The sequence below is a fragment of the Belonocnema kinseyi genome, chromosome 3, assembly GCF_010883055.1.
Source record: "Belonocnema kinseyi isolate 2016_QV_RU_SX_M_011 chromosome 3, B_treatae_v1, whole genome shotgun sequence".
In the NCBI taxonomy this organism is placed as follows: Eukaryota; Metazoa; Arthropoda; class Insecta; order Hymenoptera; family Cynipidae; genus Belonocnema; species Belonocnema kinseyi.
Window position 1 is genome coordinate 121,312,888 of NC_046659.1, and position 11,788 is coordinate 121,324,675.

Consider the following 11,788-nt stretch of genomic DNA (forward strand, 5'->3'; position numbering starts at 1 on the left):
TTTTTTCCAATTTTTAAAAGTTTTTACAAAATTTCGAGAATAATTAAAAATTTGAACAAACGTAAAACAAGATGTAAATTTTTGAAGATTTCGAAAAAAATTTTTGAAAAATTATTTTGAAAAGAATGTTAAAAAATAATTTAAAACATTGTGAAATATTTCCACAATTGTTAAAAATGAATCCGGAATATTTTAAGACAATTTTAAGAATAAATTGAGACAGTTTAATAGATATTTAGGATTTTAAAAAGTTTTGAAGTGATTAATAATATTTTTAAACTTTGAAGCATTTTCGAAAGTTCATAAAATTTTTTAAAATGTTTTCTAAGTGTTCAATAGTTCCAAATATCGTTTATACAAATTCAAGTTTTTTCTTCAATTTGGTATAATCCTGTAAAATAGACAAAAAATCTTCGAAATTTTCTAGATTCTTTTTCGACACATCTGAAATTATCAAAAATAGTCATTAAAAATTTTTGTTTTGCCTCAAAAAATATTTCTTTTTTCCTTCAAGTTATAATTTGCCTAAAGTTTTTGTTCTTTCTCGGCTTAATTTTTTTCATAATTTTAGTTAAAAAATTTTTGGTGGAATTTTTGTGCGAAAATTTAGTCTTTTTAACCAAAAATTTAATTATTAAATTTTTGGTTTGAAATTATTATTTTTTTAGCTCAAAATTCAACTAAATTGTTGAAAATTTGCCTTATTTTATTAGAAAATTCAACTTTTTCGTTAAAAAGTCATTTATTTGGTTTAAAAGTTGTCTTTTTTGTAGAAAATTGTATACAAAATCACAAAATATTTAAACAGCTCTGTACTATAAAAATTATGCCTGAAAAAAACCTCGATTTGTCAGGGAATTTTTCTCTAGAATTTGAGTAGGCACTCTGGAGAAGCTCGCATTTTTATTAGAACTAGTAAAAGTTAAATAATCAAATCTAAATAATGCGCTGAAAAATTATTTAAATGGCTACTTTCTAATTATTATAAAAATACTATTTCGACTGTTGTTTTATAATAAAGTTACTTGTGCGCATGTCAAATATAAATAAAAATTGTGCCGTGCACTTGTATGCGTCTTTCTTGATTAAAAAAAATCTTACATGATAAATCATGCATTTTTCTCAGTATCTTCATGCACATAAATGTAACATTTTTCTTACTTTTGAACTTTAAAAATACAATTTTGATATAAAAGCAAAATAATTTAATACTCTGCATAAATAAATTAAATGTACATGGAATCTTGTAGAAAATAAAAATAAATTAAAATAGGCAAATTTAATTCTACCTTAATGAATAGTTCATCCGGAAATACCTTGCAATTGTATTTTAAATATTTTTAAATCCTAGAAAAATATTAAATTTATTGTGTCAGATTATTACACACGCGGTGAGTCATATTTTGTAAATGAAACAAATCTTCTAATTTTAAAGAATTGTAAGTGAGTAGAGTTGAATATAAATTATTTTCTAGCTCAGACATATTCAACCTAAAAAGACAAATTACCGACGAAAAAGTGTCATAGTTTATATTTTAAGAAAAAAAATTAAATTTATACAACAAAAGAAAAGAATTTTTAAATCAAAAAGACGAATTTCCAATAAATAAATATTTTTTACTCAACAAATAAATAAAAGTTTATCTAAATTATTGAACCTTCAAACCAGAAGACAAATTTTCTTAATAAAAATTCAATTTTCAAACGAAACATATGACTGTTCAACAAAAAATTAATTTTACACGAAACTGATTCATTTTTACGCAAAAAAAGAAAATTTCAAACTTAAAAATGATTTTGTACAAAAAAACGCGAATTTTTAAGTGAAAATTGTCGATCTTAAAAAAATGAATTCTAAACCAAAAAAAAAGAAGTATTTTCCACTAACAGTTAAATTTTCAACCAGACATAAGCCTTCAAGAAAAAAATTTCACAATGTAGTTTAACTTTGACCCAAGTAGTTGAATTCTCAATTAAAAAAGATCAATTTATAGCAAGATAATTAAACTTTTAACCAACGAGATAACTTTTCAACTTAAAATATAATTCTTGAACAAAAAAATTGATTTCGTAAGAAAGCGATTCAACCAAATGTTTTAAACAAATTAGTTGAATAATCAAGTAAAAAGGATGACTTTTTAAAAAAATTGTTGATTTCTCTATCAAATAGTTGTATTTTTATCCAAAAAGAATGAAGAAATTTATCTTAAAGCAGAAGAATTTTTTATTACAAAAAAAGTTGAGTTTTCATCCAAAAAAGATTCCAGTTAAATCAGTAACATCAAAAATTTAATTTTTGTAAAAAAAATAAGTTTTTACGAAAAAAATTGAATTTTCAATCCAAAAAGACGAATTTTTCAGTCAAAAAGGATGAATTTTTAACAAAATAGTTAAATTTTCTACCAAATAGTTGCATTTTTATTCAAGAATAGAACAATTTTGTACTAAAGCAGATGAATTTGTAATAAAAATCAAATTTTTTTCTATAAGCGGAACTTTCATCCAGAAAATATTTCAGTTCATTTTTCATCACCAAAGTATAAATTTTGAACAAAACAGTAGAATTCTTAACAAAAAAATATGCCTCTTTACGAAATAGTTTAATTTTTAACCAAAAAGTTGCATTTTTTCCAAGAAAGATAAAATTTCTCTTGAAAAAGATGAATTTTTAAAATAAAAAAATCTCAAAAATAGCTTCATTTTCGTCGAAAAAAAGATTTTAGTTCTCTTTTCAACACAAAAATCTTAATTTTAAAGAAAAGTAAATTCTCTAAAATTATTAAACTTTTCAACAAAGCAGCAGAATTTTCAACCGAAAAGTATGACTTCAACAAAATTGTTGAATTTTTAACAAAACAATTCTATTTTTATACAAAAAAGATGTAATTTTTTCTAAAGCAGGTGAATTTTCAAATCAAAAAGACGAACCCTAAAAAAAGAGTTGAATTTTTAACGAAAAAAAATTTCATTTCTGCTAAAGCAGGTAAACTTTATAATAAAAAAGCTCAGAACTCTATAAGTGTGTGAAAAAATTGGTGTCATTCATATTGAATTTACTGGAATTTTCTCACCATAATAAATACACTTTTGTAAATCAAATATATCGTTCTCAAATCATATAAGATTTTGTCTAAAATCTATCACAAAATGTTGGAAAAATGGACACTTTTTTCTAGTGAAGTTAAAAAAACAAGAAGATATCGAAAGTATTATTTTATATTAAAAATTTGATTGATGATACTAGTTTGTTAAATATTTTGGTTATATTTTAGAATAGCTGTTACCCCCCTTTATTTCCTGGATTTTTTTTTCAAAATCAAACTATTGGAACATGAAATTAAAGTAAATTCGAGTAAATTCCAAAAATTTGAATTTGCCGTATTTAACTTAACGTTTAAGTCCTTTTACAATTCCTGGCAAGGTAAAAAGTTATAAATGTAATTTGAACTTTTATTTAAATATCTTGACATATGTTGCTGTTATTTGTTTGTTCATATAAGCCATTTTACTTAAAATAATAAAAATAAAGAGTTGCTAAAGTTGTTAAAGAAGGAGTCGTTTCAAATTCTAAAGCACCTCGACCCATTTTCCAACTTTAAAAAAATTTCAAATGAAATTTTTATAATTGTTTATACTGATGGAAATAATTCATAAAATATGTTCCATTTTATTTAAAAAACAATATGACAAAAATTCAAATTTTTGATAGACCTATATTTGACACGCTGTAATAATGCAATTAACAATAATTTTAATCAATCAGTATTTCAGATAAATTCAGCAATATATTCGGTCTTACGGTCAATGCTAAAGTCAAAATAAGAGCATCCGAAAGAACATGTAGAAAACATATTTATTTTTTTTTAAATCCTCAACGTTTCGATCAACACTGTGGGTTAATTTCAAGAGTCGATATACATATCTATAATTTAATAAAAAAAATATATGAGCGCAAGCGTTGTAATAATTAGTGTCGTAAAAAGGATATTGGTTTGAACAAAATAAAAAATTTATTTTGAAACATACCTGAGTCAAAAAGCAATGTCATATTAAAAAAAAAAACAGCGTCATTTAAAACAATTTTTAAAAATAATAAACATTTCTATTGATTGAAGCCTCAAAGATATTGGAGAGGCTCCAATAATTTATGAAAATGTCACATAATTGAAACGATTGTCGCAATTGCAGAGGTGACAAATATTAATAAAACTCTGGTGAAAAGGCGCATCAAAGCTTGAGAATATAAGATTGAATAAATTAAGTTGATTTAAGTAAAAAGAATTTAAAAAAGGGGGAGGGGGTTAATGCATAATTCTTTGATAAATTTGATTTATATTCAATATTTCAGTTTTTAAATTTATATTGAAGTGCTGACATATTTATTAATAAAAATTGATTCAATTATGCGTCTTTTAAAAGTATTATTTTCTCTGGCCAAGATTTTAATATTAGCAAAATCAAAAGCATGATTAAATTTCCACGAATGTTGTAAGAATCTCTTTTATGTTCGTAAATTCTACTTTTCAATCTCCTGTTAGTTTCACCTATATATAGTGTTTTTGACAACCATTGCATTTTATTAAATAAACCACATTAAACAGATTTTCTATTATTTCTGAATCTTTTTTGTTACTCAACAATTTTTCTAAAGTATGGTTATTTTTAAAATAAACGTTAATATTAAATTTTCTAAGGATCTCCGTAATCTTTCAGAAAGACCTTGAACATATGTATGCTTTATTTTAACAAATCGCTTCAAATTTACTTCAATTTCATGTTGCAATACTTTGATTTTGAAGAAAAAAAACAATTTCCACTCAATAAAGGGTGGTACTAGCTATTCTATAATCTAACCAATATTTTAAATCGAGTATCTATTTAATGATTTTCCAATTTGAAATTGATTTAATTTGCAGAAATCAATCTGCGAGGTCCAGTGGAGTGTATGACCCAGTTCAAGGCTTTACCAGTGACTTGAATGAAGAGGGAGGAGATGACGAAAGTATAGTTTCTAATCAATCGACTGACAGTTCCGTTGACGAATTCACGAGGCTCAAGTCCGAAAGATTAAAAGAGAGAAAGCAAAAAGCTCTCATCAAGCTTGCAAGGAGCATCAGTAGCAATAGAGAAAGTGTAGACTCGGCTGAGTTTGGCGACACAGACAATCTTATTCTCACAGAGCTTGCAAACGCTTCGCGAATCGCCATGCAGTCAGCGAAAAGTGACAATATAAAAACCGAATCAGGTCCGGTGTAGTCTTAAATTTGCGCATAAGTTTTTAAGGATTTTTTCGCCGTACCCGTCGAAGGACACGCCTTTGTGATTCAAAGAGACACTTGTTTTCAAGTGCACTTTTTTTTTATCCTAATATCGTACCACTCTTTTTCAGAGCACCATTTTGAGGAGTTCATTATTTAAGGCATATAGTCAACATAAGGCTGTTTTTAAACAGGGTGGCCGCAAATCTGGAAATCAGAAAAAATTCGGGAATTTGGATTCTTTTGAAATTATTTTCAGCTATTTTAAAAGATTCTAATTTATAAATAAATATAGGCAGAGCCTAATAATTAAGGTATCTTATATTTATTTATAAATTAAAATTTTCCCAGGCGTAAAGAAGAAATTTTTTTTTTCTCTTTTTAAAAAAGGTATTTTACAAGATTTCCGAGGATTTTAATGAATTTAAGGGTGGAAATATTCTTGGGTATTTCAAAAGTTTCCTAGTATTTTTTAATAGATTTAAAGAACTTAAAGGTATTTCAAAGAATTTGAAAAGTTTTAGGGTATATTAAAAAATGTCAGAATTTTTAAGAGATCTAAAAATACTCAAGGGATTTCAAAATAATTCAAGGGATCTGCAATATTTTAGGGATTTTGTTAATGATTCGAAGATTATATTAAGCGATTCCAAGGAATTTCACCAAGAATTTGAATTATTTTAAAGGATTACGACTAATTTGAATGAACTTAAAAATAATTTCTTAGAATTAATTTGAAGGGATTTTTCAAAAATTCCACGAAATTTCAGATTTTTAAGGATCTGAAATATCTTAAGATATTTTTAATAGATTTCAATAATTTGAAGTGAGATCAAAAGATTTCAAAATATTTTTCTCTATTTGAAAAGAATCCAATTTGAAAGAAATTTAAAAAGTTTCAAGGGATTTCAAGATATTTCAATGGACTTTGAATGTTTCAAAGCATTAAAAAATATGCTAAGAAATTTTTAATTTATTTCAATAATTGGAAGGAATTTCAAAGGATTTGAAAGAATTTGTAATATTTGAGATTATTTCAAAATATTTCAAGAGAATTTGAAATGGATTTCACTAATTTAATGGCATTTCGAAGTATGTGAAATATTTTTGATACCTATTTTAAAAGATTCCAACTCATACATTTTTTTTTTAAGTTTCAAGAGATTTTAAAGGATTGAAATATTGTAAGGTATTTTTAAAAATTGAAAAAATCAAGAGTTTTACAAAATTTCAGTGGATTTAAAAAATTCTTTAAGATTCTAATTTAAAGTAGATTAACAAATTTTCAAGGAATCTAAAATGATTTTGAAGAATTTTAAATATCTTAAGGGTTTTTAATAGATTTCAAAAATTTGAAGTGATTTCCAAAGATTTGAAATATTTTAGTGTATTTAAAAATATTCAAATTTTAATTGTTCCAAAGAATTTCAAAATATTTCTATGTACTTGAAATGTTTTAGAGAATTAAAAAACATGCCAAGGAATTTCTGAAATTTATTTCAACAATTTGAAGACATTTTAAAAGATTTAAAAGAATTTGCAATATTTGAGATTATTCTCAAATATTTCAAGGATATTTTCATTTGATTTCACTAATTTAATGGCATTTCAAAGTATTTGAAATATTTTTTGGTACCTATTTTAAAAGATTCCTAACGCATTTTTAAGTTTTTTAAAAAGTTTAAAGAGTTTTCAAAGGATTTTAAATATTTTAAGGTTTTTTCATAAATTGCAGAAAATCAAGATCTTTAAAGAGCTTTAAAAAACGTCAAGGAATTTCAAAAGATTTTAAAGGACTTGAAATATATTAGTTTATTTTTTAATAAAGTTCCATAATTTCAAGTTATTTCATAAGATTTGAAATATTTTGGGGTATTTTAAAAGATTCCAATTAGAAAAAGAATAAACGAAAATTCAAGGAATTTCAAAATATTTTAAAGGATTTGAAATACATTAAGTTATTTTTAATAAATGTCAATAAATTAAAGTGATCTTACAAGATTTAAAATATTTTGGGGTATTTAAAAAAAAACAATTCAAAAGAGATTTCAAAAGTTTCAAAGAATTTTCAATATTCTAGGATACTTTTAAAATTTCCAAGGAATTTTCAAGAGCTTGAAAAAATGTTAAGGGATTTGGAATTTGATTGGATAGAATTTCCGAATGTTTAAAATATTTTATGGTATTTTGAAAAATTACAGGACATTTCAAACAAATTAAAAAAACATCAGGGGATTTGCACGGATTCTTAATGATTTTTAAGGAATTAAAAAAAAATTGTCCTGTTGAGATTCTTTAAAATATTCCCAGCGATTTTCTAAGATTTCTGAAGATTTGAATGATTTTATGGGATTTTAAAAACCAATATTTTAATGAATTTTAAAGAATTTATTTTCAGGAATTGAAGAATTTCATAGTTTTTCAAAGATTTGAAGAGATCAATTATTTTTTCAATTTATTTGGAATTCATACTGAATCCTTATTAATTTGTCATCGCTCTAATTTTACTGAAATTAACAGATTTTTTCGTTTCTTTATTTTATTTATTTTTTCAATCTATTTGAAATCCTTTGAATTATTTTAATTTCGAAAGAACATTGGCCTTTTTGGGTTAGAAATGAGTTTTTTTGTATTAAAAATGTTACAAGATTAAAATTTGGATATTTAAATATTAGTGGTCAGAAAAATTACAAAATTAGTCAGGGAAAAGTCCGGGAATTTTGAAAATTAAGTTTTTCGGCCACTCTGTTAAATCGCCCTTTCTCCTCTAGCCTAATTCTGTAGGTCAATGAATCTAGCTGAAATCAATTGAAAATCATTGTAAATGACTTCGAGAAATTTATTGGCAACCTGTTTTATGCACTGACTTCCACAATAATTTTCTCCAGTACTTAATAATATTTATAAAAATCACATTTACGATCGCACGAAAATATTTTCAGGGCTCTTTTCTTCTCGCTCCTATCAGGGAAGAATTTCGTCCTGTCTGATTTTGTTATTCTATTTACTAAGGATCTAAAATAATTGAAGAACTTTTTGTAATTTTAAGAAAACGCTTTCGTGTCTGAAGGGATTTATTATTTTGAAAGTGGCGAAGCGCTATTTACAAGCGCAGCTTTTTTTACGTCACAAAGCCTTTCTTGGAAAGTATATTTTTTACGCTCAGATACGAGAAATCCCTTCGCTCGACCCAAAATTTGTACAAATTTAACGATTCGTAGATTTTAAGTAGAAAAGTTTCATTTTTACCGAACTCTGTAGCTTTAATTCGCCTATAAGTAGGTAGAACAATTCCTTGAGAAGAAATGCTTTATTAGAGCGGAAGGCTTTTGGTCTCCTGTATTTATAGTTTCAATTTCCACGGATCTGTGCAAGCTTTTTTCAGACTATAAATCTTTTTGAAATATCAATTTAATTTTCATGATCAATGTGCCTTTGTGAATCGCCAGTGAAACCTCGCTTTTTATAATAAAATATAACTTTTTATCGAGAATTTAATGCTTTTTTTAAAAACTGACAGAAACGCACATTCCGAACATTATTTATGGATTGAAAAGCAAGCAGATTTGAAGTTCCGTGTGGATATGAACGTCACAGTATTAATCGTTTTATAAAATCAACTTGGATTTTTTATCGCTCTGTACAAAGACGATTTTTTAGGGGCTGTCCATAAACTACGTTACCAATTTTAGGAGAGGGGTGAGGGCAAAATATACAATTTAATTAAAAATTTAATTATCTCGTTGAAAATCTAACTATTTGTTTAAAACGTCAGCTTTTCTGGTCAAAAATTCAACTATTTGGTTCAGAGTTGAAATAGTTTGTGAAAAATTCTTTTTTTGTTTGTTTAATATTCATAATTTTATTTGAAAATTCATCTCTTTGGTTTTAGTTGAGGTTTAAATTATTCTGTTGAAAATTCGTATCTCTTAGTTGAAAAATCAACTACGAAAATTGATCTGTTTTGTTGAAAAATTTTCTGTTTAGCTTGAAAATTCAATCATTTGGTAAAAAATTAAATTTCTGTTTGAAAATTCATATTTTTGGTTAAAAATGCAACTATTTGTTTAAATAATAACCTTTTTGGTTTAATTCGAAAGGTTGAAAATTCGTTTTTATTTTTTTTTAATAAGGTTTTTTAACAATTGAAAATGTAACTATTACATTTTTTGTTCGATTATGATATTTTTAATTAGAAATCGATATTTTCTAGTTGAAAATTCAACAATTTGACTGAAAATTCATTTATTTTGTTGAAATTTTTTTTCCTGTAGTGATTCAATTGCTAATTTTTTTGGATCTAAATGTAACCGTTCGGTTGAAAATTAATCGGTTTTAGTTGAGGTTTAAACTATTCTGTTGAAAATTCGTATTTCTTGGTTGAAAAATCAACTACGAAATTGATCTGTTTTGTTGAAAATTTTCCTGTGAGCTTGACAATTCAAACATTTGGTAAAAAATTTAATTTGTGGTTGAAAATGAATATTTTTTATTGTGAGTACAACTATTTAGTTAAAAATTCGTCTTTTGGTTAAATCCAGCAGAATGAGAATTAGTTTTTCTTATTATTAAGAATTAATTTTTTTAACTGAAAATGCAATTAATACATTTTTTGATTGAAAATATTTTAAATTCAAAATTTATCTTTTTTACTTGAAAATTAAACAATTTGAATGATAATTCATGTATTTTGTTCAAATTTGTTCATTTATGTAGAAATTTCATCTTGAATTCTTTTTGCGTAAAATTTCAACTTTGCGGTTGAAAATAAATTCGTTTTTAGTTGAGGATTCAACTATTTTGTGAAAAAATTCATATTCCTTGGTTGAAAAATCAACTACGAAAATTGATCTGTTTTGTAAAAATTAGCTAGTTTAGCTTTAAAATTCGACGTAAATTGAAATTAATACATTTTTTGTTCGAAAGTTATATTTTCTAATTAAAAATCTATCTTCAATAGTTAAAAATTCTAAAATTTAGCTGATAATTATTGTATTTTGTTGATAATTCTTCTTTTCCGTAGAAATTTAATCTTTAATTCCTTTTGGTTGAAAATTTAACTACTCAGTTGAAAACTAATCTGCCATTAATACATCATTTTAGTTGAAAATTTTGAATAAAAAATTTTGATTATTCCATTTTTTTTAGAAATTTTTTTTTTATTTAAAAATTCAACAGTTTGGTTGAAAATTCGTAAATTTTGTTGAAAGTTCGTTTTTTTTGTTAACAAATTTGTATATTTTAGTTGAAAAATTGACTTCTTGGTTGAAAGTTTAACATCTTTTTAAGAAATTTTTATCGCTGATGCATATTTTTAGTGGAAATTTTCAGGTTAAAAGTTCAACTATATTCTTCGTATTCTTAAAAAAAATCGTCTTTTTGGCTCGAAAATTCAACTGATTTTTTTTTATGCTAGAAAAGTCATCTTTCTTGGTTGAAAATTCACCTTTTTTGGATTAAAATTCAACTGCAAGGTTGAAAATTAATCCTTTTTGTTTGCGGATTCAACTATTGTGTGAAAAAATCATATTTTTGGTTGAAAAATCAAGTAATTTGTTCAAAGTAGATGAGTTTATCTTTTTGGTTTAAAAATTAACTTTTTTTTATGAAGATTTAACTTTTCGGGTTCAAGTTTCAACTGTTTTTTAGAAAATTCGTCTTTTTGGCTTAAAAATTCAACTGTGGTTGACTTTTAATCTTTTTTGTTTGAATAATCCAGACCATTTAGTGAAAAATTCATCTATTTTGTTAAAAATTCGCTTTAGGTTAAAAATTCTTCATTTATAGTAGTAAAGTCATCTTTCTGAATTGAAAATGAACTTTTTTGGTGAAGATTCAACTTTTTAAGGTGAAATTTTAACTGTATTCTGAAAAAAAATTTTGGCTTGATAATGACACTATTTTGTTAAAGATTCGTCTTTAGTTTTAAAATTTATAATTTACAGTAGAACAGTTATCTTTGCAGATTGAAAATGAACTTTTTTGGTGAAGATTCACCTTTTCGGCTAGAAATTTCAACCGTATTCTGAAAAAATCGCCTTTTTGGCTTAAAAATTCAACTATTTTGATAAAGTCACATTTTTAATTCGAAAATTCAACTATTTTGTTAAAATGTCCTTTTGTATTGAAATTTTTTTTTTTTGTGGTAGAAAATTCATCTTTCTTGGTTAAAAATGTATGTTTCTTGGTTGAAAAATAACTTTTTTTGCTTTAAATTTTAACTATTTGGTTGTTAATGCAACTGTTTGGTTAAAAATGAATTTTGTTGCTGAAAATTCGTCTTTTGCGGTAAAAATTTATTTATTTTGGTAGAAAAATCTTTTTCGGTTGATAATTCAAGTACGCATTGGATTAAAAATACAATACTAATATTTCGATTTGAAATATTAGGAATTTAAAATGTTTCATACTGAATTTAAGATGCGCCATTTACATTAATTTTATTAAAAAGAATTCATGCCCCTATTGTTTCCCTATTTTCGTGAAAAATCACCCAATTTTCCAGCTTTTGAGAGAATTTTGAACTACGT

At 24.8% G+C, this 11,788-nt stretch overlaps 1 protein-coding gene across 1 annotated transcript in view; it reads left to right on the forward strand.

The window, feature by feature from the left end:
- LOC117170010 (bestrophin-4-like) overlaps positions 1 to 5,956 on the forward strand; it is a 66,977-nt gene extending 61,021 nt beyond the window's left edge. Inside the window, exon 9 of the mRNA XM_033356524.1 lies at positions 4,917 to 5,956. Within this exon, the coding sequence (XP_033212415.1) occupies positions 4,917 to 5,256 (340 nt within the window). The 3' untranslated portion in view covers positions 5,257 to 5,956. The remainder of the gene's footprint in view (positions 1 to 4,916) is intronic.
- The last annotated feature ends 5,832 nt before the right edge of the window (positions 5,957 to 11,788 follow it).